Below are 27,483 nucleotides of genomic sequence, written 5' to 3'. Positions count from 1 at the left end.
CCAACAAGCAAATCAGGCTCATGGTTGAAGTTGAACATCAATGGATGACAAAGGGATACAACACCTAAGATGCAAAATCCATGAAAAGTTTGATATTCACCAATGGATTTAGGCATAGAACATGCCAAGATCAATTCAATTTTTCCTTGCTTAACCTGCATAAAAGTAGAAACACTAAACAAAGTAGAGTTAAGATCGTTAGAAAAAACATATGATCTCACATCCTTTCTCGCAATCAGCTTACTCTTAGAATTTTTAATCTCTTTCTCATGCTCAGTAGCTGACTTTTTCCCCTCATTATTCTCAATCTCTTTCTCCTTTTCAACTCCTTCGAATTTTACATCTTCAGTCACAATTCCCTCATCTAGCTCTTTTTTCATACTATAACGCTCTTGCTCACTCTTCATGTATGCTAGATCAATACAAAGTTGCTTAGAATTAAGCGACACAAGCCTGGTACGACGGCCATTAAATGTGATGGAATACTTATTAGTATATCCATCATATTTGACTTCGCGATTAAACATCCACCATTGTCCCAACAGCACATGCGTCATTTGAATGGGAACCACATCACACAACACCTCATCCACGTATTGACCAATACGAAAAGGAACAAGTGTGTGCTTAGTAATCCATATATCACCCCTATCACTTTGCAACTTGTAAGGTCGAAAATGATCAATGGTTGGAAGATTCAATTTCTCAACCAAGACTGTACTTGCGAGATTAACTTCACAACCCTTATCAATGGCTAAGCTGCAAACTTTACCCTTGATATGGCAACGTGTATAAAACCAATCATTTTTTTGAGCTTTGATGATTTCCAATTGCTCAGTTATCTCACGCAATGCCACAGTATTTACTCCTTTAGGCACAAGATGGTGAAGCTCCAGTTGAGCATTCGTTTGTCTCATACTTTTATTACTTGCAAAACTCAACAAAAATTAGTAGAACAGTCCTCACTCGCTCCCTTACGTGTTTCACTCACTCTCGTGTATCCTCAAGTGTTTAGAACACTCTAATGATCTCACCATTCACTTTCAAATCCCTTGATTGCCCCCTTGAAGAAATCAGAAATTTTCTCAAAGAAATTCAATCAAACTTTGATCAAACAGCATCCAATTGTACCAAAGAAACAAGTAGCAAGAGTAGAAACTGAAAGCTCAAGTAATGAATTTGACAAGGAATGGAACGAGGAAGAATTGATGTACAAAAAATGTCCAAGTACAATGATGGAGTTTCCCAAGTGTTTACTTAATTTCCTAATTGATTTTTTTTGGAACCAAGTTAGGTGTAGAACCTCTTTGGAAATCTCCCTAAAGTCGGCTAGGACTTCCTTAAAATTTTTCCCATATTTGGCAGCTTCCTAATCCCAAAAATTTTCCAGAATTTCCTTTTCTTAAATCCCTCTCAAAGTTGGCTAGAACTTCCTAAAAATTTCCCAGATTTCCTTTCTCTTTAACCTTCCTAAAGTCGGCTGCTAACCAAGTGCCAAACAGATTTTGGTAGTTTCCTATTCTAACCGAGACTACTCCCTCCAATTTTCAGAAATCTTGCGGCTAAAACCCCTCCATAAACTCGGCTATACTCCTCTCTCCCAAGAAACAAGGCAATTCGGCTCCCTTCCTCCTTTGCAAGGCAAGGCAACCGTGGTTTTTGTGTCAAGATAATGGCCTCCCAAGATGATGCAAGTGATGTTACCCAAGACTCCCCCAAGCGACTTGCTCAAACAACCTTCAAGAATTTTAGTCCTAAAATAAGGAAGCCATGTATGGATGCAAAATCTTACAAGAGACTTTTTATCCGAAGAGAAGTTCAAGTGTTCAAGTCCCAAGGTAATCAAGAACTCCAAGAACCTCGCAAGGTAGTGCACGTAGTCAAAGTTCAAGGTGATCAAGGATTCCAAGAAGAAGTTGGTCAGAATTTTTAAATCCTTCCTTGCCTTAAATTTCTGCTTTTGCGGATCAAATTCAAGGAACAAAGTGTAGCAAATCAGGTTTTGGCAATAAAGAATCAAGTTCCTTCCTTTCTTTCTTGTTCGGCCTTGTCCTAGCCGATTGTGTGTTTTCCTTTTTTTTTTTTTTTTTGACTCTACGAACACACACTTACTCGGCTGTTTTTTTTTTTTTGGGTAAAATTCCAGAATTTAATGTCACTCCGATGTTCTCCTTCAATCCTCCAATAACTATCAAAACATGTATCAAAATTTTGATACTTCAAGATTAGTTTCAAGAAACTCAAGAATCCCTAGATTATTGTAGTTCCTCTTCAAGATTCCAACCCCAAACAAGTTTAACCACAAAAATCAGTTTAGGATATTAATGAAAACAACTTGGTGGAATATACTAAAGTTTGGACAGATTTGGCAAGAAACTTGCGCCCAAGGAAACCCTAGTTGCAAGTGAAAACCCTAGCCGTCGCAAAAAAATTTTTTTTTTTTACTCTAAACCAACACAAAACTTCAAGAACAATATAACAAGACACCAAAATAAGAAAGAAACACAAGTTATAAATTTTTTTTTTGGGATGAACAGTACCGCTACAGTGCGATGAACAGTATCGCTACAGTGCGGCCGGTGAACAGTATCACTACAGTAGCGATGAACAGTACGATGCCACAGTATCTTTTTTTTTTTTTTTTGAATTGACACACAAACTGATTTGAAACAAGAGTATGTGACTCGAAACACAAAAGAAAAGAAGGATATAACCTGGTGGTTGTCGACTAGCTCTGATTACCAACTGATGTGAGACGGATCTAGACGAACACTAAGTTGGGATGTTTGGCGGAACTTTGACCCTTCTAGAATCACAAGCCACGAACTAAGGAGATTCCTTAACCCACGACTAGCAAATTTAGTGAACCAAAAGTATAGATAGAAGAACGCCACAATCAAGGAGACTACTTGATTGATAAGTTCGATGAACAACTTGAGATTAATTCTCAAGTATTCAAAGAGGCTCTCTTGGAAAGAGAAAAGTGAAAACTCACAATTTTATTGATGCTCAAAACTGATCATGAAGGTCTCTTGCCTTGGCTATATATAGCCATACAACTTGAAAACCTAAAGTAACTTGGGAAAACCCTAACTCAGTTAGGCTAGGCCTTTGGGCCAATTCTACTACTCAAATCCACTATCTAATGGTCAGCTTATAATCGATCCAATGAAGGCTTTTAAGCTGGCCCAACATAACCCAATAAAAGCTAATTAACCAACTTAAGTAATGGTGAGGCTAGACTCTATAAATCGGATCCAACTCAACATGAGGTCTTGGACCGAATTTATTCCTCGCAAATAAAATAGAGATCTGGAAAATAAACTACTAACTATTACTAAAAGATTCAATCTCTTGCAGCCCAAAACATGGCCCATAAGCGGCCCATATTTCGTATCAATACTCGAGTATACCAAACTTTGTTCCAGGGTCACCAGCCGCCCGATCGAATTCGCTTCTGGCTCGAGTTGACTAGCAATGAAGGACAAAGGCTCAGTTCAGCCAAAAGGCTTACATCATGCACAAGTAGCATTCAATCATTGAAAATTCATTTTTGCTTGGGTCGAGTGCGATAAAGAACACACTCGCCCATCGAAAATCCATTTAACAATCATTGGAAAGCATTTAACATTCAGACAACATTCCACATAGTCATTTAAAGCACACACATGCAAGGAACACTCACCTTTTAAAGTAGACTAAAACTAAACATTCGACTCTGGGTCGTGCTCGTTCCCACCGTTAAACCCTAAAAGTAACCAAGACAAGATGTCATGGTCCGATCATTCAAAACTTAGGTTAATAAGGTGCTCATTTGAGCCTTAATCATGAGCCATAAGCCTATCTAAAATCGGCCCCTCAAAACACAAAATTCAAAGACAAACTTGAAAGTCAATCGAAGAGTGTCCAAGTGTATTTTAGGACTATGAAGTACACTTGTTTAAGGCCACAAACCATCCAAAATCACACCAATTAAAGTTTAAGACTTAGAAAAGTTTTCTCAAAATTTTCCAAGTTCCATGCAATTCATTTGACAAATTTTTCCAGCTTTGGCAACATTCTTTGAAAAAGTATAACTTGAGTTCTGTAGGTCAAAAAATTACAAAACTTATACCATTAGAAAATAGACTCAAAGTATTAATAGACTTTAGAAGACATTTTCATGAAATTCAACTCATAGGTTAGTCAAATTTTCAGTTCAAAATCACTGCTGTCTCATGTGAAAAACAGAACAGTCATGGTTTTTCAAGAAATTTTGTAAATTTGCTGGTATTTATAGGAGTCAAACAAAACCCTGATTTTTACACGGTTAAAAGATTTATGAGTCTAGTTTCAAATGCAATAAATGGAACTCAATTTGGATTTTTCTACACCAAGATATAACAGATTTTCCAAGACTGCTTAAAGTCTCCTACGGAAAAAATTTTCAGTAGCACTTCCCCTTATTTTCCCTAATTTCCAACCATTTTCAAGGCTACACTCTCACCACAAGACAGCACCAAATCAAGTTCACAAGGTATAAGATACATATAGTACTTATTTTAGCTATAAAACTAGATATAATCAACATATACCTAGGCTGGACAATTCACTACTAAAGCTGAAATTTTAGAATTAAAGCTGGAAATTCCTATTTGAAAACTTAAAAGTCACAATAAAGCTACCAATCACCTCACAAGTCCATAGCCAAACTCAATACCAACATATTAGGGATAAATAACATAAATCAAGGCTGAAAAATCATAACCGTAGGCTGAAATTTCATCAATCTTCACCAAATCTAGATTATCATCCATAAAATTTCAAGTTATCTCACCATGATTTGCAAGAATAAGAAAAAGAAAGGAAGTTGTTCATCTTATACCTTCAACCCCTTGAAGAAAATAAAGAAACCAAGGCTTCCTCTCCAAAAACTCTCCGCTACAAGCTTCCTTGCTTCCTTAGTGCTAGTTTGTTCGGTTTAGTTTTGTGATTTTAACTTAAGCAAGGCAAGAATCAAGATGAACTTAGTGATTTTTCTTCTCTCTTTTCCTCTCCAAACTCACGGCCAAGAAGATGAAGAAATGAAGGAAATTTTGTGCTAGCAAAGATAAGAATGGAAGAAAGCTTCTTGGTCAAAGGTTGCATGGATGGCCAACACTTGGCAAGCCACCAATTTTCCTCTTGTTTTTTGGTCAAAAATTTCAGCTGGCCCTAAATTTAAATTAGGGAGGATTAAATAAAATAAAAACAAGGAGATTGGGGTAAGAAAATATTAGTCAGGTGGTGTACTCAATCGGTAACAAATGGCGCACGTCGGTTCAAGCCTATTTCCTTAACTCTCTTGTACTTTTGTTTTAACTTATGATTCACTAACTTACTTTTAGCACTTTTAATCACATACTTTCTCTTATTTAATACCCGCTCTTATTCATCAAATTTAGCACACACACCTCATCGATTGATCACACTACCAAAATGCACCAAAACCCTAACTTACTCTAACTTTAAAAGTAAAAGTAAAACTCTTGACTCTATTATTTATTACAACTATTAAGGGAAGTAATTAGTATTAAAGAAATTATAAATTAACTGATTCAAAATAAAAAAGACTTATAAAAAAATATAAGCAAATTTTCAAATCCTCACACTCGCAACATTAACATCATGACATTTTTTCTCCTTTCTCGCAAGAAACAAAGGCACGTATTCCTTTGTTTTTCTTCTTTTTCCTCTTGACACTTCATCTCATATTTGGAGAGTGATTTCTTCAACAGAGATAAACTAAACGTGTCATTCTAGTAAAAAAAAAATGGAGGATTTGGTTAAATTAAAATTGTAAGATCGAATTGATTATATTTATTTCTTTTATTTACCGGTATTCATCTGTTCCATTATTTAATTTCTTATGATTATTATATTATTTGAATATCTAGATTCCGGTATTTAAATTAATCTAATAATCTAGAACCAATTAGAGCAGATAATTCATAATTGTTTAATTATTTTAAAATAGTCGTACTTGATATGATTGGATTTGTATCAGGGGAACATATGGGCTAATTTTATTCAAACATGGTTTCTCTAATTTTTAAAACAATTGGGAAATTGAATTCTAAAACCATACCTAGGATTATTTCTTATTTTGGACAGTGATTAACAGTCGTACTTTAATTATCAATACGATAAGGAGAAGTTGATTGTCATTGCTTGTTTGATAATTATTACTTATTTATTAGTGAATAAATGAAATTATTATTACATCAGTGATCAATTGAGTGAACCATTTCCGAAATTATTTCTTAGATAGAATTTGTTTATTATTGATTCAATGTCAATTAATTATAATTTAGTCCTTTATTTTAGTTATTTAACTATTTTCAATTTTATAAAAATCCCCCATACTCTGAGCTTTATAAGAAATGAATTTTCCCAATCCTTATGGATTCGACCCTGTTTATCGCTATATACAAAAGTTTGTATTTTATTTGAATAGATATTTATTATTGTACAGATTCGACACATGTCACTAAGTTACTATTTTAGCGCACTCTTTGCAGAAATTTTCCCATGATTGTCTTGTTGATAGGGTGTCATTTGTTAGTAATTTTTATTAGTAATTTCCCCTTTTATCCCTGCTAAATATTGTGTTAATGGCTGATATCCAATTATATTTGGTATCTGGATTTAATTTCAGGAATGAAGCAGAAATATACCAAAAGAGGAGGGACTTTAAGTAGAAATTTGGAGTCTTGTGCCAATTGGTGGAGGCCCACGGAATAGCATTAGTCATTGGGCTCTTAAGGAGAAAGCAACGTACAGAGATGCAAAACAAGAAGAAAATTCGGCAGGCCTTCTTTGTGGGTAGCTTTGACTACCAATTGGGTGGGGACCACTGGAGAGAAGATGAGGTTCTTGCTTTTAGCTTTTAAGTAGACAAGAAAAGAGCCGTACAGCCGGCGGGTTTTTAGTTTTTAGCCTTTAGTTCAGTTTTTGAGTTTTTCTTTTACTTTTCTTTGGACTGGCCTCTGACACACGCGAGGTGTTCGACAATATTCCCCAACGGGGAAAACATCCTTTATTCCTTACTTGTTAGTAAAAAAACAATGCCTTCGCAATTTATTAATTCGTGTGGTAATTTAATTATGCGGCGTGACTAAGTCTTCCATCTAGTCAAGGGTCAACTCGACGGCGCAGTCCCGAAAACCTGTGAGATCTAATTAGTTTTCACGCGTTCCTTAATTTATTAATATTTGCACGTTGCCTGCTTGTATTTTCATGGGATTATTTTATTAATTGGATGTCAAGGGCCCGATGTTCAATGTGATTTATTAATCTCGTGCCAATTTAGTCAATTAAATCCGTAATTGTTTGATTGATTAATATTAGTGGCAACTGGTGTGTTTACACATTAGGGGAACGTGCGATCTAATTTAAATAACCCTCGTAGCGTGTTGTTGGTTAGGGCTAGGTTTTTCTAGTTATTAATGCAATTAGAAAATTAATTCCTACGGTCGTACCTAGGAGTATTTTCTGGTTAGGGGTGAGTAATGGTCGTACCTTGGTCACCTATAAATTAAGGAAAAATTGGTCATTAGAGTTCATCGATGGCTATAACTAGCCTATTAATAAATTGAGTGAACCTATCTTGCATCAATGATCGGATAAATGGACTGTGCCTGAATAGTTGCATCCTTGGCTAGAATTTATTTATTCTTGATTTAACTCCTGCTATATTTGTGCTAGTTATTTATTCATTTTTAGTTAAATTGTTTAATTGTTCTTAGCTTCATTCCGGTGAAATCCCCCCTTATCAATTGGACTTTAAAAGAGACAGATATTTCCAGTCCCTGAGGAGACGACCCTACTTGCCACTGTTTACTATTTAGTAATTTTTGTCAACTAATTAATTCTGGTATATCGGGTTAAGCAAACTCTTCGGGAACAGTGTGAATCAAGTAACCCATTGCACACCTAGAGTCCCTGCTCCAGTATCTAGGATTAATTATTGACTGCTTTTAGTGGTAACTAGGTTCTATGTTTATCATTATTATTGCACAGGCTGACGACCTGTCAATTTTTAGCGCCGTTGCCAGGGACTGGCGTTATTATTTGTTTCTTTAAATAAGTTCATTTTTCCTCTAATTTTCTGGTATTTTTCTAGTGTATGCCTAGGTCTTCTCGTACAGGTGAATTGGTTTTTGACCCTGAAGTGGAGAAAATCGCGCGTAGAACAAGGAAAGAAACCAGACAGTTCAGAGAGGAGCACTCCAGTGCCATATCTCAGAGACCTAAGCCCGAAGTTGAACCAGCATATTCGTTTGGCGACACTTCAAGTGATTCGCATCAAGAGAACGTCGCCATGGCAAACACACAAACATTAAGGGAGTTGGCTGCTCCAAACTTGACCCAACAACCTCTTTGCATAACTTTTCCTCGCCTTAGTGAGAATGCAGCTTTTGAATTAAAACCTGGTTTAATACATTTGTTGCCTGTTTTTCATGGTCTGCCAGGAGAGGAACCCCACAAACACATGCAGGAATTTGATGTGGTGTGTTCGAGTATGAAGCCTTCGGGAGTAACTGATGAACAAATTAAATTAAGGGCCTTCCCTTTCTCTCTAAAGGATTCGGCAAAGGACTGGTTATACTGTCTACCTGCAGGCATTATCACCACGTGGCCAGAGATGCAGAAAAAATTTTTTGAAAAATATTTCCCTGCATCCAGAGCTGCTAGTTTGCGAAAGGAAATATGTGGCATCAAGCAATTTCACGGGGAATCCTTATATGAATATTGGGAGAGGTTCACCAGGCTGCGTACCCGATACCCGCATCACCAAATAAGTGATCAACTGCTGATTCAGTACTTCTACGATGGACTACTGATGAACGATAGAAATATCATTGATGCAGCAAGTGGTGGTGCACTGGTGAATAAGACTACCCAGGAGGCATGGGACTTAATCGAGCGAATGGCAGAGAATTGCCAGCAATTTGGTACGAAAGCAGATGTTCCTACGAGAAAGGTCAACGAGGTAAGTTCCTCTTCCATTGAACAGCAATTATCTAAATTAACCTCATTTGTTCGACAGATAGCTGTAGGAAATGTACAGCAGGCCAAAGTGTGTGAGATTTGTACGAATATTGGTCATACCACTGACTCGTGCCCACAGTTACAAGAGGAGGGAATTGAGCAAGCAAACATGGCTGGTAACATGCCCATGCCACGTAGACAGTATGACCCCTATTCCAACTCATACAATTCGGGTTGGAGGGATCATCCAAATCTGAGCTATGGGGGAAATAAGCAACAAAATTTCATCCTCAATAGACAACAGGGTTTCCAGCAACAATATCAAACAAGGAATCAACCCTCCTCTGCCTCAGGTATGTCCCTAGAAGACATGGTTAAAACCATAGCCTCTAATACTATGAAATTTCAACAGGACACTGAGGCCAGCAATCAAGAGATGAAAGCACGTATGCAAAACTTGGAAAATCAGATGAGTCAATTAGCCTCAATTGTCAACCGACTGGACTCCCAGGAAAAGGGAAAACTTCCATCCCAACCTGAGGTGAATCCCAAGAATGTAAGTGCAATGACCCTCAGGAGTGGGAAAGAGGTTGAAGGTCCAGCACCAGTGGCTCCGAAGGACAAGAATGAGGACCGTATTGAGAAGGAGCTTGAGGAAGAAGGAACTCCCGGCACAAATAAAGAGGTAATACGTAACCCAGTGGGTCCAACTAAGCTTAACTCACCACCTTTTCCTAGCAGGTTGGAAAGGCCTAAAAAGCAAGACAAGGAAAAGAAAATTTTGGAAATGTTTAGGAAGGTGGAGATAAATATCCCCTTACTTGACGCAATTAAGCAAGTACCCCGGTATGCCAAATTTTTGAAGGACCTATGCATCAATAGGAAGAAATTGAGGGGAGATGAAAGGATAATTGTGGGAGAGAACGTATCTGCGGTGCTTCAAAGAAAACTTCCACCCAAGTGCGGAGACCCGGGTATGTTCACTATTCCTTGTAAAATAGGGAACACTAGCATTAGGAATGCCATGTTAGATTTAGGAGCCTCTATAAATGTGATACCCAAGGCTATTTATGGTTCTTTGAATTTGGGCCCCTTAAAGGAAACTGGCATTATAATTCAATTGGCTGATAGGACTAATGCTTATCCTGATGGGGTGATAGAAGATGTGTTAGTACAAGTGAACAATTTAGTGTTCCCTGCTGATTTTTATATTCTTGATATGGGTGATGAACGTTCTCCAAATCCATCACCAATTTTGTTGGGGAGGCCCTTCTTGAGTACGGTTCGTACAAAAATTGATGTTAGTAAGGGCACCCTAACGATGGAATTTGATGGAGAAATAGTTCATTTCAGTATATTTGAGGCCATGAAATATCCGTGTCATTCTAATGCTGTTTTTGCTGTGAGTATAATTGACCCTTTGGTGCAAGAAGTGTTTGAGATTAATGGCAGGGATGAATTGGAGGTAGCAATCACCAAACATTTGGATCTGGAAGCAGCCTGCGAAATGGAGTTAGACATCAATTTGCAAAGAATGGTTGGAGCCTTGTATTCACTAGGCCAAAGTCCTCTAAGGTATGATGTTGCTCCTATATTTGTGCCTGAACCATACCTAAAGCTATTACCTTCTATCGTGCAGGCACCTGAAGTGGACTTGAAACCCCTGCCCGAGCATTTAAAGTATGCCTTTCTAGGTGAAAAAGAGACGTTACCAGTAATAATCTCATCCAAATTATCACCCACGGAGGAGGACAAGCTGCTGCGGGTTTTAAGGGAGCATAAGGAAGCTATAGGGTGGACAATTGTAGACATCAAGGGTATAAGCCCGTCTGTATGCATGCATCGAATTCGCCTGGAAGATGATGCTAGGCCGATAAGACAACCACAAAGGAGATTGAACCCCATCATGATGGAAGTGGTCAAAAAAGAGGTAATCAAGCTTCTGGACGTAGGAATTATTTTCTCTATCTCAGACAGCCCATGGGTGAGTCCGGTCCAAGTGGTGTCAAAGAAAGCAGGGGTAACTGCGGAAGAAAATCATGAAGGGGACCTTGTTCCAATTCGAAAGCCTACGGGTTGGCGCCAGTGCATCGATTACCGTAAATTGAACGCAGTGACCAAGAAGGATCATTTTCCGCTTCCATTCATCGATCAAATGGTTGAAAGGTTAGCTTGTCGTGCCTATTATTGTTTTTTAGATGGTTTCTCTGGTTATTTTCAGATAGCAATTGCGCCAAAGGATCAAGAGAAAACAACTTTCACTTGCCCCTTTGGCACTTTTGCCTATCGAAGGATGCCTTTTGGATTGTGTAATGCCCCTGCAACATTCCAGAGGTGTATGATTAGCATTTTTTCTGAGTATGTGGAGAGAATAATTGAGGTATTCATGGATGACTTCAGTGTCTATGGTGATAGTTTTGATGATTGCTTAGATAACCTGACATTGTTTTTGAAGAGATGCATTGAGACTAACCTAGTGCTCAATTGGGAAAAATGTCACTTCATGGTTGAGCACGGGATAGTTCTAAGACATGTAGTGTCATCTAGAGGAATTGAAGTTGATAAAGCTAAAATAGATGTGATATCTGCTTTACCTTACCCCGTAACTGTACGGGAAGTTCGTTCTTTTCTAGGACATGCAGGTTTCTATCGCAGATTTATCAAGGATTTCTCAAAAATCGGGGCACCACTTTTTAGGCTTTTGCAAAAGGATGTCAGTTATGAATTCAACGAGGAGTGCAAAGAAGTGTTCGAGAAGTTGAAGAAATTACTCACTTCTCCACCTATCATCCAACCTCCTGATTGGAATCACCCGTTCGAAATTATGTGTGATGCCAGCGACTACTCCGTGGGAGCAGTTTTGGGACAAAGGGTGGAGAAAGCGGCGCACACAATATATTATGCCTCTAGAGCTTTAAATGGCGCCCAACTCAAATACTCTACTACGGAGAAAGAACTCTTAGCTGTTATTTTTACTTTGGAAAATTTTAGACCTTATTTGTTAGGGGCTAAAGTAATTGTGTATTCTGACCATGCAGCTTTGAGGTACCTACTGACCAAAAAGAACGCTAAACCCCGCTTGATAAGATGGATATTGCTCCTGCAGGAATTTGACTTGGAAATCAGAGATAAAAAAAGAGCAGAGAATCTAGTAGCTGACCACCTAAGTCGAATACTGGTAGCAGAGGAGGAATTACCATTAAGGGAGTCTTTTCCTGAAGAGCATTTACTTTCTATTAATTCATCCCCTCCTTGGTTTGCAGATATTGTAAATTATTTGGTTACTGACAAATTGCCCGCAGGTTGGCCCAAAGCAAAAAGGGACAAACTAAAAAGCGATGCAAAGTACTATGTCTGGGATGATCCCTATCTGTGGAAACAAGGTGCTGACCAAATAATGAGGCGATGTGTAAGTGAAAGTGAATTCCAATCTATATTGACTTTCTGTCACTCTTTTGCATGTGGGGGTCATTTTGGACCTAAACGGACTGCTAGAAAAGTGTTGAAAAGTGGATTTTATTGGCCTACCTTATTTAAGGATGCTTACTTGTTTTGTAAGACATGTGATAAATGTCAGAGGGTAGGCAATTTATTTCGGGATAAATTGCCACAGGTGCCCATGCTTTTCATTGAAATTTTTGATATTTGGGGTATAGATTTCATGGGTCCCTTTCCAAATTCTTGTGGATTTTTATACATTTTACTAGCAGTGGATTATGTCTCGAAGTGGGTGGAAGCAAAAGCCACCCGCACTAATGATTCTAAGGTGGTTGCAGATTTCGTCAAGTCTAACATTTTTGTGCGATTTGGAATGCCACGGGCAGTTGTGAGTGATAGGGGACGCATTTTTGCAACAAGACAATTGCTGCTTTGTTCAGAAGATATGGTGTACTTCATAAGGTTTCCACTTCCTATCATCCACAGACCAATGGCCAGGCTGAAGTCTCGAATAGGGAAATAAAGTCTATTTTGGAAAAGATGGTCCGCCCTGATAGGAAGGACTGGAGCTCCAGGTTGGAAGATGCTTTGTGGGCATACAAGACTGCTTACAAGACACCTATAGGGATGTCTCCCTATAGGTTGGTATTTGGTAAGCCTTGCCATCTTCCAGTGGAGTTCGAGCATAAAGCATTCTGGGCGGTTAAGCAATGTAATATGGATATCGAGGAGGGGGGAATTCAAAGGAAGTTACAGTTACAGGAATTGGAGGAGATTCGCAATGAAGCCTACGAGAATGCTATGATTTATAAGGAGAAAAACAAGTTTTTTCATGACCAGCAGGTCTCCAGAAAGACGTTTGAATGTGGGCAAAAAGTTCTACTGTACCACTCCAAATTGAAGTTATTTCCGGGTAAGTTACGTTCTCGGTGGATCGGTCCCTTTATGGTAACTAATGTCTTTGATTATGGTGCAGTGGAGATCCAGAGTCTAAGGACAGAGAAAAAATTTGTGGTGAATGGTCATCGTCTCAAGCCATATTATGATGGGGCTCCAGTTGAACGGGTAGAGACAATGCATTTGGAGGACCCCATTTGCTTGGTTTAAGCAAATTATAGGTTGTGTCTAGCCAAAAACACTAAAGAAAGGCGCTCTTTTGGGAGGCAACCCGAAATTGATTTTATTGTTTTTAGTTGTTCATTTCTTTCATTTTGCCGTTTCCTCGTTGGGTAGTATCAGTATTAAAATTTCTTTCACTGCAGTCAGGAAGTGAGATCTTGGCGTGCCCACGCGGCGTTGGTGTCTCCTGAGATCAGAGGACGAAGACCAATCTTAGCGTGCCCACGCAGCGTTGATGTCTCCTGAGATCAGAGGACGAAGGCTGATCTTGGCGTGCCCACGCGGTGTTTGACGACCCAAACCATGAGTTACAAAAAAAAAAGATTTTATTTTATTATTATTATTATTATCATTACTTTCATTAAAAAAAGGAAAACAGATTATTTTCTTTCTATAAAAAAAATCCGAGATAAAATAGACTTTCGAAAAAAAAAATTTTCAAAGCAATTTCAAATGTTGGACAATTTCGGTTAAAATAAGGAAATTTCCATTAGTATTATTTTTTTCTCTTTTCTTTCCTTCTTCTCTTCTTTCTTTCTTTTCTTTCTTCTTCTTCCCCCCTGTTTTCCCCTTTCTCTTGTTTCTTCAACCAGAGCCGCCGCCGCCTCCAAGCTCCACTGCGCCCCAGGCCACCAACGCGCGTCGCCAGACAGAGCTCCGCGACCACCGTCACCAGCCCTTCGCGCGCCGCCGCAGCGATAACAGCCCCGCACGCCGCTGCTTGTCAGGCTGCCTGCGCCACCGCCGCACCTCGACAGCCGCGCAGCCATAGCTGCGCCACCAGCTCGCGCGCCTCTCTCCGCTGAGCTGCGCGCCACCACCGGCCCTTCAAGTCCACGCAGCCCGCAGCCCATAGCCCACGGCCAGCAGTCAAGCGTGCACAACCTCAGCCTGCGCCGCCAAAGCCAAGGCCGAATCTCCACTCGCGCGGCCTTCTCCTTTCCCCTGCCTCCCCTCGCGGGCACCACCAACTCCATTGCCGCACGTCGCCACCTATCATCAATTGACAGGTGGAGGTATTGTTTGCCCTTCCCCCTTCGCAATTTCTAGACACTAATTGCTGAAATTGATTGGCAATCGGGGTAATGATTTGTCATCTGCTGATTTATTTGGGGTCCTCCTACAAATTTTAGGGTTGATTTTCGAGGGCGTTTCTGATAGTTAACTTCATTGGGTAAGGGCTGCAGCTCATTTTAGCTAGCTGGGCATATCTTTGTCGTTTAATGTGGGGGTGTTTTCTGATATTTCTGGAATAGTAGGGCTGTATTGATTGTGCGTTCGACTACCGTGGGATCCCCATTGCTCATTGCCTGTGATTGATGCTTTGTTGAGACATTTGTCTCACCCTTTGGCTGCCTAATTGATTTTAGTAACCTGTCCTGGGTAATTTTCTGTCCAATTGGAGACAGTTGTTACGACTTTGGGGTCCAATTGTGTCTCATTTGCTGAAATTTGTGTCCAATTGTGGGTGAATTGCTGCTATTGCTGGTTAAATTTGGGGCCGCCCGTGACGCTTGTACTTGTTTATTGGGGGCGCCCGTGACGCTTATATTTGCTACTTGGTTGTTTTGGTTTGCCTGTTGGTCACCATGGTGAAACCTCGATCTTCTTCTAAGACTAGGACCCCTAGGACTCCTCAGCCCCCTCCACCCCAGCATTCCATTCCCGCCTCTGACCCCTCGCATGACCCTTCCTCCTCTGGGAGGCGGGCTCGTCTTGGGCGACAAAGAGGCGTCCATATCTCTGACCCTGCACATTTTGGGGGTCATTTAGTTTTCACCAGGGCAGCCGACAAGCGGCGCTATGAAGCGGCTTGTGAACGACGGATTATTCCTTGTCGTTATCGGGACCCCGCCACCTTGGGCCTTCTAAATATTAGCGTCCCCTTTCACGATTTGATTGAAGCCATCGGGTGGCGCCCCTATTCTCGTATCACTGACCTCCCGGCTTTTGTCGAGTTGGTTAGGGAGTTTTATGTCACGTTTGAGTTTGACCTTCCCACTAATTACACAGTTTCTACCCCTGATGTCATCCGCTTCTGTTTAATGGGCCAGGAATTCCACCATTCCATAACCGACTTCAATCTGGCCTTTGGTTTCATTGATCCTGCTTATGCTGAGTTTAGGGAGTATGCCGAGAGTGCATGTGACTATGTCCAGCCGTTTTTCTCCCGCTATCGCTTTCTTTGGGATGATATGTCTGTAGACAGGGATAACTATGACCCTCGTCTATCAAAGGGGTCCTATCTGAAGGACCCGGCCTCTCGCTATATCCACCGTTTTTTGGCTTACAGTTTCTCTGGTGGGCGAAATAGTTCGGGCATTCTGTCTAAGCCCGAATTTTTCTTTATATGGTGCATGCAAAACAATATTAAGGTTAATCTTGGGTGTTGGCTCGCGTCTCAATTCAAGTACATTTTGCCTAAAAAGAAACGCCCCTTGATTCTTGGGTTTTACATTACTCACTTGGCGATTAATTTGCATGTACTTGATATTTCTAACCATAACTTGCATATAGCCTGCCAAATGGAGCCTTTGGATATCCCGTGCTTAAAGAAAATGGGCTTAGTTCGAGAGGGCGACAATGGTTGGGAGTTTGTTCCCCCGGGGCCTCTACGCCCTCCCCCTCGGTCATCTTCTGCCCGAGCTTCCACTGATGGCGGCGATCCTGGACCGTCTTCCTCTGCTCCGCCCCATTCCATCCCAACGGCCGAGGAATGGCTCCAGCTCCGAAACACGGTCGAGAGGCTTGAGACGAGGCAGAAACACATTGACGTTAACGTGCACAATATGGCGCAGAATCTGGCGGCATTTATGCAGCAAGCCGGGTTCACTCCTCAGTTTCCGCCTAACCCTCCCATGTTTTGACGACTTCAGGGAAGTACCGTTGCCCCTCCCCTTTTTCTGCTCTTCCATTATCACATTGAGGGCAATGTGTCCATTAGGTGTGGGGGGTCAGTTTGGGTGCTAGATATTTTCAATTTTTCGTTTTTGGGGTGTTTTTCCTATGTTTCTTGTTTAAGTGTTTTTTTTCTGTTTGAGGTGTTGTTCCTTGTAAGGCCTGGTGCAACCCAATGAGTACAAACAATATCACAATGATGCACAAAGATATATCAAATTTAAGCACAATAAAGAAAACTTAATTAAAGAGAAAAGATAAGAAATGCAAACCAAATATCAATCCAATAGACTCTTCAATAGATGGCGATGCTAACCAAGATGTACAAGTGAAGGCTCACTCCTTCCTCACCCCAAACACACTTTGGTTGAGCCAAGGAGTTTTACAACTATTCTAGTTAACCCTCAACAACCTACACTTGAAAGATCACTCACCCAATTAAGAACTATTTTATACAAATGAGGCAACCTTCACCAAGGTTTTACCATTTCAAGTGATAGGTTCACCTTCACCAAGGTTTTACTCCTGCTAGAGAGTAACCTTCACTTGAGCAACCTCATAACCCAACTTCCCCAACCCTTTATACAACCAACAAAGAATCTTTCTACTCAAAAATCTCACTTGTAAGCTTGTATTTTGTGTTGGCAAAAGTCTCTTGTCTTCTTGTGCTTTGGGGTTTTTATAGAAGGTGAGAAATGGCTCCAAAAGGCTCTCCAACGGTCAAATATTAAATGCTGTCAAAACTAGCCGTTGGCCTGTCGGACGTCCGAACCACCTGTCGAGCGTCCGAACCCTGCGTCCAAACCACCTGTCGGACGTCCGAACCCTGCGTCCGAACGTAGTCAGAGAGTCATCAAATCTTTGCGAAATTTCTCGGACGTCCGATGCGATTGATGTGCGTCCGATGCGTGCATCCGTTGATGTTCTTCATCCTTTCGGACGTCCGATAGCTTCCTTTCGGACGTCCCACATGAGTGCCCTGTTTTTGCTTCTTCTTTTGTGCCACAAGAATCTGTTCTAACAAATTGCTCACATAAAAACATTAGCCCAAATCTACATTTTGGTTTGTTAATCATCAAAACCAAGGATTGATCGACCAAGGTCAACATTCCTTTAGTCCCTTTTGGGTGTTTTTCCTTTATTGTTATCTTGGTGAATATTTTGGCAGCTCATTTTTTCATTGCTAGTGGTAGTTTATACTATGAATTGGGTTTTAGTGGCAAGTAAGAGCATGTTGTCTTGGTGAATGTTTTGAGTTTAACGACTTGGTGCAATTTATGGCTAATTTGTTTAGGCAATGCAAATATTTTGCTGGCATTGTTGTGTGGATTGGTCTCCTGTCGACCTTAGTTCTCCATATTTAGGAAATGACGCAGGCTATGATCTTTAAATACTTGATATTTTGGTGTTATTAGTGAATAACGTATGGCTTTACTCCGCTAGTGTCGCCACCCAGTAACCGGGGGTCTTCACCACACGTGTCGGCTCTCGCGTCAAAAAGTGGCGATATCTATGAGTAAGTGGTCCTGGAGCTGTGAAAAGTTGAGTAACTGGGCTCTTTCATCTAAAAATGTCAGAGTTCACGTCAAAAGACTTGAATAGCTCGGGACTAAGTATTATTCGTGCAATTTATTTAAAAAAAAAAAGAGAAAACAAAAAGGAAAGCACTCAGATGTGGCAAATATGTGAGTTTATGATCATATTGGCCTGCCGATCCTTGGTTCGCACTGTTGAGATTTTGGTTGTCAGTTGACTGAATTGCTGACTGTTGCTAGTTAATATTTGAATTTCATAGGTGAGTTAGCCATGAATTGGACAGGTCTAGGAACTTGGGAGCTAACCGGGAGGGATATGTCTTGACACTTAGCCACTAGATCTTGATTTCGGTATAAGCACAGCTGGCAATGATATTGTTAAAGCTGGCCATTGTTGGGTTGAATTGTCCCCATGTTTGAGGGCAAGCATGATTCAGGTGTGGGGGGAATTGATAGGATGTCATTTGTTAGTAATTTTTATTAGTAATTTCCCCTTTTATCCCTGCTAAATATTGTGTTAATGGCTGATATCCACTTATATTTGGTATCTGGATTTAATTTCAGGAATGAAGCAGAAATATACCAAAAGAGGAGGGACTTTAAGTAGAAATTTGGAGTCTTGTGCCAATTGGTGGAGGCCCACGGAATAGCATTAGTCATTGGGCTCTTAAGGAGAAAGCAACGTACAGAGATGCAAAACAAGAAGGAAATTCGGCAGGCCTTCTTTGTGGGTAGCTTTGACTACCAATTGGGTGGGGACCACTGGAGAGAAGATGAGGTTCTTGCTTTTAGCTTTTAAGTACAGCCGGCGAGTTTTTAGTTTTTAGCCTTTAGTTCAGTTTTTGAGTTTTTCTTTTACTTTCCTTTGGACTGGCCTCTAACACACGCAAGGTGTTCGACAATATTCCCCAACGGGGAAAACATCCTTTATTCCTTACTTGTTAGTAAAAAAACAATGCCTTCGCAAATTATTAATTCGTGTGGTGATTTAATTATGCGGCGTGACTAAGTCTTCCATCTAGTCAAGGGTCAACTCGACGGCGCAGTCTCGAAAACCTGTGAGATCTAATTAGTTTTCACGCGTTCCTTAATTTATTAATATTTGCACGTTGCCTGCTTGTATTTTCATGGGATTATTTTATTAATTGGATGTCAAGGGTCCGATGTTCAATGTGATTTATTAATCTCGTGCCAATTTAGTCAATTAAATCCGTAATTGTTTGATTGATTAATATTAGTGGCAACTGGTGTGTTTACACATTAGGGGAACGTGCGATCTAATTTAAATAACCCTCGTAGCGTGTTATTGGTTAGGGCTAGGTTTTTCTAGTTATTAATGCAATTAGAAAATTAATTCCTACGGTCGTACCTAGGAGTATTTTCTGGTTAGGGGTGAGTAATGGTCGTACCTTGGTCACCTATAAATTAAGGAAAAATTGGTCATTAGAGTTCATCGATGGCTATAACTAGCCTATTAATAAATTGAGTGAACCTATCTTGCATCAATGATCGGATAAATGGACTGTGCCTGAGTAGTTGCATTCTTGGTTAGAATTTATTTATTCTTGATTTAACTCCTGCTATATTTGTGCTAGTTATTTATTCATTTTTAGTTAAATTGTTTAATTGTTCTTAGCTTCATTTCGGTGAAATCCCCCCCTTATCAATTGGACTTTAAAAGAGACATATATTTCCAGTCCCTGAGGAGACGACCCTACTTGCCACTATTTACTATTTAGTAATTTTTGTCAACTAATTAATTCTGGTATATCGGGTTAAGCAAACTCTTCGGGAACAGGGTGAATCAAGTAACCCATTGCACACCTAGAGTCCCTGCTCCAGTACCTATGATTAATTATTGACTGCTTTTAGTGGTAGTTAGGTTCTATGTTTATCATTATTATTGCACAGGCTGACGACCTGTCACTTGTCTAATTTGTCTTGTCAATTTCTTTAGCACTGTCCAGATTATTCTTTGTGGATTGTTACTTTTATCCTTAACTTATTATGAATGCGACATCATTGCTGATGTAACAAAATCACATCTTACCTAATAAACTATCTTAGTCAAACCCGATCTTGGGGTAGACTGTTTAATTGTAGGCGTTCATATTTTGTTAAATTTAATCGTTCCTTACCATACATGCAAACACAAACCCCATACACTTTGATGACAAATATATTTTTGAAATTTCAGAGCAAACATGGTTAAAAAAGGGTAAAGGGTTTTAGGTTGGATTAATTTGATCTAATTAGGGTTCTGGATTTGGAAGTTATTTGAAGATTTACACTTGAAAGACTTCTCCAAAACGATCAAAATTTTGCAAAAATAAAGTATGCCATTCTTTCTTTCATTTATTGTTTTTCACATATTTTTTTGAAATTAGTTTACATTAGATTAAATGTTGGAATTTGATCACGTGATTTAGATTTTCTTTTCAATAGTATTCTCAACACAGCAGCTTACTCTGGGCGGGATTATTGCATCAGAGAAGCCTGTACATTAATCCACAAGCGCATGTCTCAAGACTTTTGGTGCTATTTATGTGATGCAAACTTAGAATCTTATTCATAGAACATAACTTTGTACAAATAATTTTTCTTACGCAAAAAAAAAAAATATTTGGATCACTTATGTTGTAGTGAAATTAAAAAAGTTTCTACAATCATTGCTTTTAGAAGTTGAACAAGAGTGGAAAGAAATTTTCTTTTATTGCTTTTAGAATTAGAATAAGAATGCAAATAAAATTTCTTACCAAGGATTTTAGAAATTAAATAACACTTAGTAGGAAAACATTTTATGATAATAAATGACTACTCATTACTTGTAAAATTTTCTTGACGGCATTTACGTGACATCGCATTTGAGGATTATTTTACAATTAATTTAAAAGTAGTTTTTTTCTTAATCAAATGAAGTTGATTTAGACTAAAGTGATGACATTTGGCCATAAGAAGATGCAGAGCAAATTTACTGATATCAACTTTTTAAAAATTAAAAAAAATGTAGGAAAAGAAATGGACATTCAAGGTCCAATTCTTACACTATAGCCCAATATAAAGTTGAGAGGATGTTTTCAAGAGGGTTCAATTTGTTTTTAAAACCCAAGATTAATTAGAGACAAAGTTTTCATAACTTAGGAATTACCTCAAGGGCTGCGCCCGAACCGTGTTCAGCCCAAAGTGATGGATCTGTTGACGCTTTTCTAAACGGGAAACTTTTCAAATCGGGAAATCTTCCATCTTGAGAAGTTTTCATAGAAAGCCCAAACATGTTTGTAAGGGTTATTGAGCATAGTAATATGTATCCGAAAAATATGATAGAGAACTAATACGGATATACTCACTATTGATCTATAGGTTTTAAACAACTACAAGGCACCTTAGCATTTCTTCACTCGATCAGTTTGAGGCCAATGGTGCTTGTCCATATTATGAAATAATTAAATATTATGGATGTTTACCACACTATGGGTGATTAGGAGTGTCAATGGATTGGGTTTGGATCAAACCTGATCCGAATCAGATAACTTTTTTCGCGTTTGGATTAAAAAATAATTTCGATATTCAGATCCAAATACTCTAACAAACACAGGTCGGATACGAAATATAGGATTTCGATCCGAATCCGAACAATATGTTATTAATTATAAAATATAAATATTTCTAAATATATTCTTTTACCAGATTAACAATTTAGTAATGACCTTGTAGATTGATTTATGATTAGTTTTGTATTGACTATTACGAGTTATTTGTGATTTAGCTTTGTAATTTAATTTGTTTAAGTTTGGAGATTAGACTTGTGATTAATTTTGAAATATTTAAATTTCAACCTTTTTCTTTTCGGGTAGACCCAGATCCAACCCAAGACTCGTCGAACCCAGTTCCGGGACTCTAAGATCAAGATTCATCAGATATATGGGTCAGGTCCAGGTCTACTATATAAAAAATGGGTTTGGTTCCGAAATTTTCAATTTCGATCCGAATCGGACCCGTTGGCGTTCCTATGGGTAACAAGTCTTTCACTTTTTTTAAGTTGATAAAGTTATCATGACTTTAAAGTGATAAAATTGGCACAACTATCAATAAAACTATTACAACTTACGAGGTGATAGGCTCGTCACAACTTACGAGAAGATCATATCACAATCTTGAGGAAACTAGTTGATGTACTTTTTCCCTATAAGTTAATCCCCTTGGGTTACCCCCCTTGTATCAAAAATATAGAAAATTGAATTGAATGAAAGAATAGTTCTTTTCTTACTTTTTCTTTTTGCTTGAACTCTTTAATTTTTCTTGCTTTCTTAACATATTATCCACCACAAAAAACAACTCAAATCTTACATCACATTAGCATTAGTTTTATAATAGTCCATCTATATTAGGGCAAGGTTGTTTATTCATTTAGGGCAAGGTTGCAGCAAGAGCGAGCCGAGAGAGGCACCGACAGCAAAATGATCCGGTGATCCTTCCTTTTCTTTTTTAATTCAACCTCGAAATTTCTGCTAATCTGAACTATAGCCCACAAATTTGTTTTATTTTACAAAATTGCCACTAGAAATTCGCTAAAACAAATAAACATAATTAACAATAAAACCCCTAATCCAGCCATAATCTTCTAGTTAATCCTGGAACGGAGACTAGTACTTTAATCCTAGAACTAATATAACATTAGAAAAACCAACAAGTAAATACATAATAAGATTTACTTGATTGCTGTTCAACAAAAAATCGTTTACTCATTTCTTCTAACTCTAAATAGGGATTCGTCCTTAGATCATACTTTGCTATGTTATCTTAAAATGTGGTGACCCTAAATATCTTATGGTTTAAAATTGCTATGTTATCATCCATAAAGTCATTTTACCTTGTTATCCACACCTCAAATACAAGTCTCTAGCAGCCTGCAGTTCCATGAAAACATCTGCTATGTGCATCCTTCTCTCTGGCAAATGAGCTGAGCATGTAACCCCAATATGGAAAATTGAAGCCAGGCACTTTTCAAACCTATGTCTGGCGCATGATCTGGTCTGAGTGTCAGTGGCCATCATGCCTGACTCAGTTTCGCATTCTGATGATAGTTTAGGATCAGCAATCCTCATAGCTTGATCTGGGAGTGCCATCTTCACATAGTTACGAAGGGAAAAGTCATCTTCGAACATGCTGTTTGTGGGCCTTTTTCCAGTAAACATCTCCAGCAAAAGAACACCATAGCTATAGACATCAACAAGTGTTGATGCTGGTGCCCCCATGCCACATTCTGTTTTTGCCAAAAGGAGCGGGGAAACAAAGAAATCAGTGAGCTCAAACAGTTTGAAAAACATATATAACAATCTAAAAGTGACAAAAATGCAGCAATGCTTCAACTGAGGCTGTGGGTTTCAACAGATTTTGCATAATGTTGAGTCCAAAATAAATCAATGGGTCTAATCATAAGAAGAATTAGGCTCCAGCTGAAGTTTAGATCCAGTACCGAAAGAACCATGAGAGCCCATTTAGCTCCATGCCAATTCTCTGTTAGAGGGAAGTTAGTTTTCCATTTTCATTTAAGCACTTTCTATATTATGAGAGCTCATCACTATAATAATCACTTGATTAAGTATATGAGGTTGACCCAAGGATAAAGCTCCGCCCTCTTTTACTGATTTAACTGGTTAAACCAGATCAAGACCCATGCTTTTTTTTTTTTTGTGGCATAACTGGTAGAGCAAATTTTTGGCATCAATGCATAGGATTAGCAGGTATTTGGCTGAGTTAAGGTGTTCCTAGATTCTCATTAACCTCAAAAAGATACCAAGAAAAAGTATACCAGATTTTCATTAGTAAAGATTGAAGTAAAACGTGTATCATAATTACCTAAAGCAACATATCCAACAGTTCCTACAAGTTCAATTGTTCTTGCACCGATTCCTTCGTATCTTGATCTATCAATCGCAAGCAAAAGAGACCTCGCAGAGCCAAAGTCACCTAAATGTGCGCAGAGTTCACTGTCAAGAAGAATGTTACTTGGCTTTATATCACGATGAATGACTGGAATGGCACAGAAGTGGTGAAGATACACTAATGCCGAGGCAACATCTATGGCAATATTAAGCCTCTGAATCAGGTTCAAGTTCTTTGGCTGCATTAAGTTACTTGAACTTGGATGCAACCAGCTCTCCAAACTCCCACCAGCCATGAACTCATATACCAAGGCTTTGAATTCATTGCCTTCATTGTCCCTGCTTGAGCAAGCTGTAATGATCTTGACAAGGTTCCTGTGACGAACATTTCGCAGTGATTCACATTCAGCAGTAAAACTCCTCCTGGATCCTTGGTTTTGAAGGTTGATTACCTTCACAGCAACTGTTTTGTCATTGTAATTAAGACTGCCCTTGTAGACTGAACTATATCTTCCCCTAGCAATCAAATTGCCTTCAGAAAAGCCATTTGTAGCTTGAAAAAGTTCTGTATAAGAAATCTTAGGAAATTGATCTCCCAGAGGAGAATCTGATGTTAGCTCTATGCTGGAAATTCTTGTATTTCTTTTGTGCCACCAACGGATACAAGGAACGTGCAGAAAATAACCAAAAATTACCTTTTTCTGGCATTTTTGCTGAACGTAAGCTAGCAGCAAAACAATAGGGAAAATAACGAAAACAAGGATCAGAACTACAAACAATGGTTTTCGCAAAACCTTTTTCTTCCCTTCCGCTGATGGTAATAGCCACTGACATTTAGGCAACTGTAAAGACTTCACACCTCCACAAAGCTTTCCATTTCCAGTTACTGAAAAAGCTGTAGAGTTAAAAAAGAGGCCTTCACTGGGGACTTCGCCTTCCAGAGAATTGAATGAAAGGTTCAGATACTGTATATAGCGAAGGCTTTCCAGTCTCTGAGGAATGAAACCAGAAATGTTATTTCTGGAAAGGTCTAGGAGTTTAATGCTAATCAAGTTGCTCAATCCTTCAGGGATCTGACCGCTAAAACCGTTACCCTGAAGACTAAGAAACTCCAGAAATACACAATTGGCAATGGTAACTGGAAGAATTCCAGACAATCTATTGTTTGAAACATCCAAGCTCCCAAGATGTGTCAAGTTTACCCACTCTATTGGTAAAGTTCCGCTGAGAAGGTTGTGTGCTAAGTTGAGACTGTAAGTGAGTGAAGAAAGGCCAAAAAGATCTTTAGGTATTGTGCCAGTAAGCCTATTACGTGACAGATCCAATCCTTGCAATCTTCTACAGTTACCCAGAGATACAGGTATTCTTCCTTCTAACTTGTTTCCTCGCATTTCAAGGATACTTAGCTGAGTAATATTTCCAACGGAACCAGGGATCTTACCGATGAATTTGTTTCCTGAAAGATAGAGGCCCTCTAGCTTGGTTAGTTTCCCAATAGATTCAGGGATGCGCCCTGTCAGCATGTTCTGACTCATTGCCAAATTCCCTAAGTTGACAAGTTTTTCTAGGTTATCAGGGATTTCCCCAGATATATAGTTTCTGTCAAGCCTTAGAGATGTGAGTTTGGTGGACAGGTTTGCAACAGAATTGGGCAAAGCGCCTCCATGATTGTTGGCATACAAATGCAGAATTCTCAGAATAGTGCAATTAGTCAAGGAAGTCAGAAAGTTTAAGCCAGTACTATCGGAAGTTCCAAGAGGATTCTTTGAAATATCTAACCTTTGCAAATGTTTAAGGTCTCCCATATTCATGGGTACCGGTCCAGATAAAGCATTTGTACCAATGTCCAAGATTACAAGTCCTGAAGCATTGGTAATGGATACAGGCAGAGGTCCAAAAAACTGGTTTTCTGCAACGACGAAAGTATGAAGTTTTGAATGGTTCAGGCCGAAATCTGAGGGGAAAGAACCATTTAAATAGTTGGAGGCAAGATTAAGATACCGAATTGATGAGATTTTGAAAAGCTGCAAGGGTACTTCACCAGACAATTTGTTGGAAGACAATTTAAGAAACTCCAAATTGGATAACTTTCCAAGTTCTTCAGGAATCCTCCCTTCAAGAACGTTATCTGATGCACTAAGGATGCGTAAATTGGATAAATTCCCCAGTGAATATGGTATTGTGCCACGAAAGAAATTATTATCAAGGATAAGTTCCTCAAGAAAAGTCAGGTTGCCTATGGAAGCGGACAAAGCTCCCTTGATTTCCAGCGATGACAGGTTCAAGGCAGTCACTCTTTGATCCATGGTGTTGCACCTGACACCATGCCAACTGCAAAAATGAGAAGAATTGTTCCAAGAAGTTATGAACTGGAAAGGATCGCTCTCAATTTGAAACTTGATGGCAAGCAAAGCTTGCCGGTCAGTCTCATTTGAGGAACTGAATAAACTGCTGGCTGTAGTTGGTTTGATTAGTGCTACGGAGTATAGGAAATATAGACAATAACAGAGGAAAGCAGACCAAAATTGAAGCCGAAAACTCATTTTGCAGGGTGGAAGCGCTGACTGCTGAGGAGCAAATGCAATGTGTTCAGCAAGACCTGATGGACTTGAGAAGCAATGCCGTGTGGAATTCCAATCCCAGTGAAAACAGTTGGTTGATTGAGAACTACCTAATTGACCATATTGACTACTGAGGTAAGGTAACAGAACCTGATCGTTCTTTTCAGGAAATTTCACTAGCGTAGAAGCGATGGTGCTCATTCAGTCAAAGTCAAGATGCCTGTAGGACCATTAGTTCTTGTCAATTGAAGGTATTTTTCTTGACGAAAACTCATCAAAAGAAAATCAAATTAAAGGAACTTTCTTGCCTTCCGGCAAAAAATTAAAGCAAACTTATCAACTGATTATTATCGGTTTGTTTGAGTTTAGATTATCAAAAAATTGGAAACATATGACAGCTGTACAAAGAAGGGACAGAGGAAATAAAGATTAATTTAAAGATTGAAAATTCAAAGCCTTTATTATCATGTTCACTTAAAAATTTTCTCTTATCCCATTGTACCATACTACACCACTTCACACTGAAACTATTTCCACCTAGTTCGATCCAGCTCGACGTAGAACCTGGCCTTAAGCCCATCATCATTTGGGCTTAGTAAATTGGGTTTGCAGACCCTATCAGCGCAATGGAAAAATCTGACTTGTTGATTTGAACCCAACCCACTCAGACTTCAACCGAAAATAAAAAATAATAAAGGCCTCATCCTGCTCAAAACTCACGTATGTGAGGCTCAATCTCGGTCATTTATTGAAAATGGGTATCAGGCCAATATTGTTAGTTTGATTTTTTTTTTTTTTTTTGCAAAAAAGGCTACACTATAATATTAGGGTTTGTCTATATTGACACCTGTTAAAATATATTTCAAATATCATATTTTTTAAAATATAACATTAATTAGACAAAGTAAATAAATACAAGAAACAAATGGGTGGCTAGTCTACTTCCTTGAGATCCCAAGTTCAAATCTCCATTCTAGCATCTTCACAAATAAATACAAGAAATGGTAGATAAGATTAAATACGGAAAGTATATAA

At 39.0% G+C, this 27,483-nt stretch overlaps 2 protein-coding genes across 3 annotated transcripts; one reads left to right on the top strand and one right to left on the bottom strand.

The window, feature by feature from the left end:
- The first annotated feature begins 12,990 nt into the window (after positions 1-12,990).
- Positions 12,991-13,557, top strand: LOC140013774 (uncharacterized). The gene is made up of 2 exons (XM_072063885.1): positions 12,991-13,363; positions 13,427-13,557. Exons 1-2 carry the CDS (start codon positions 12,991-12,993, stop codon positions 13,555-13,557), a joined length of 504 nt encoding a protein of 167 aa, XP_071919986.1.
- Positions 13,558-22,460: 8,903 nt separating this feature from the next.
- On the bottom strand, positions 22,461-26,842 carry LOC113707110 (receptor kinase-like protein Xa21). 2 transcript variants are annotated; one of them, XM_072063651.1, is made up of 3 exons: positions 26,408-26,841; positions 23,862-26,218; positions 22,461-23,265 (listed from the first exon to the last, which is right to left on the bottom strand). In XM_072063651.1, the coding sequence occupies exons 1-3, from the start codon at positions 26,647-26,649 to the stop codon at positions 22,877-22,879; spliced, it is 2,988 nt and encodes a 995-aa protein (XP_071919752.1). In that variant the 5' UTR covers positions 26,650-26,841; the 3' UTR covers positions 22,461-22,876. The 2 variants fall into 2 exon arrangements, with proteins under 2 accessions (XP_071919752.1, XP_071919751.1); XM_072063650.1 differs by having other exon boundaries at positions 23,862-26,842.
- Positions 26,843-27,483: the final 641 nt, after the last annotated feature.

This window comes from Coffea arabica, chromosome 8c (genome assembly GCF_036785885.1).
Source record: "Coffea arabica cultivar ET-39 chromosome 8c, Coffea Arabica ET-39 HiFi, whole genome shotgun sequence".
In the NCBI taxonomy this organism is placed as follows: domain Eukaryota; kingdom Viridiplantae; phylum Streptophyta; class Magnoliopsida; order Gentianales; family Rubiaceae; genus Coffea; species Coffea arabica.
This window is presented reverse-complemented; position numbering and strand designations above follow the sequence as displayed.

Coding starts and splice junctions, on each gene's coding strand:
- LOC140013774 (XM_072063885.1), top strand. CDS start 12,991: ATGGTCCGCCCTGATAGGAAGGACTGGAGCTCCAGGTTGGAAGATGCT. Junction 13,364..13,426: donor CAAATTGAAGTTATTTCCGG/GTAAGTTACGTT, acceptor ATTATGGTGCAG/TGGAGATCCAGAGTCTAAGG.
- LOC113707110 (XM_072063650.1), bottom strand. CDS start 26,649: ATGAGCACCATCGCTTCTACGCTAGTGAAATTTCCTGAAAAGAACGAT. Junction 23,266..23,861: donor TGTTGGATATGTTGCTTTAG/GTAATTATGATA, acceptor TGGCAAAAACAG/AATGTGGCATGGGGGCACCA.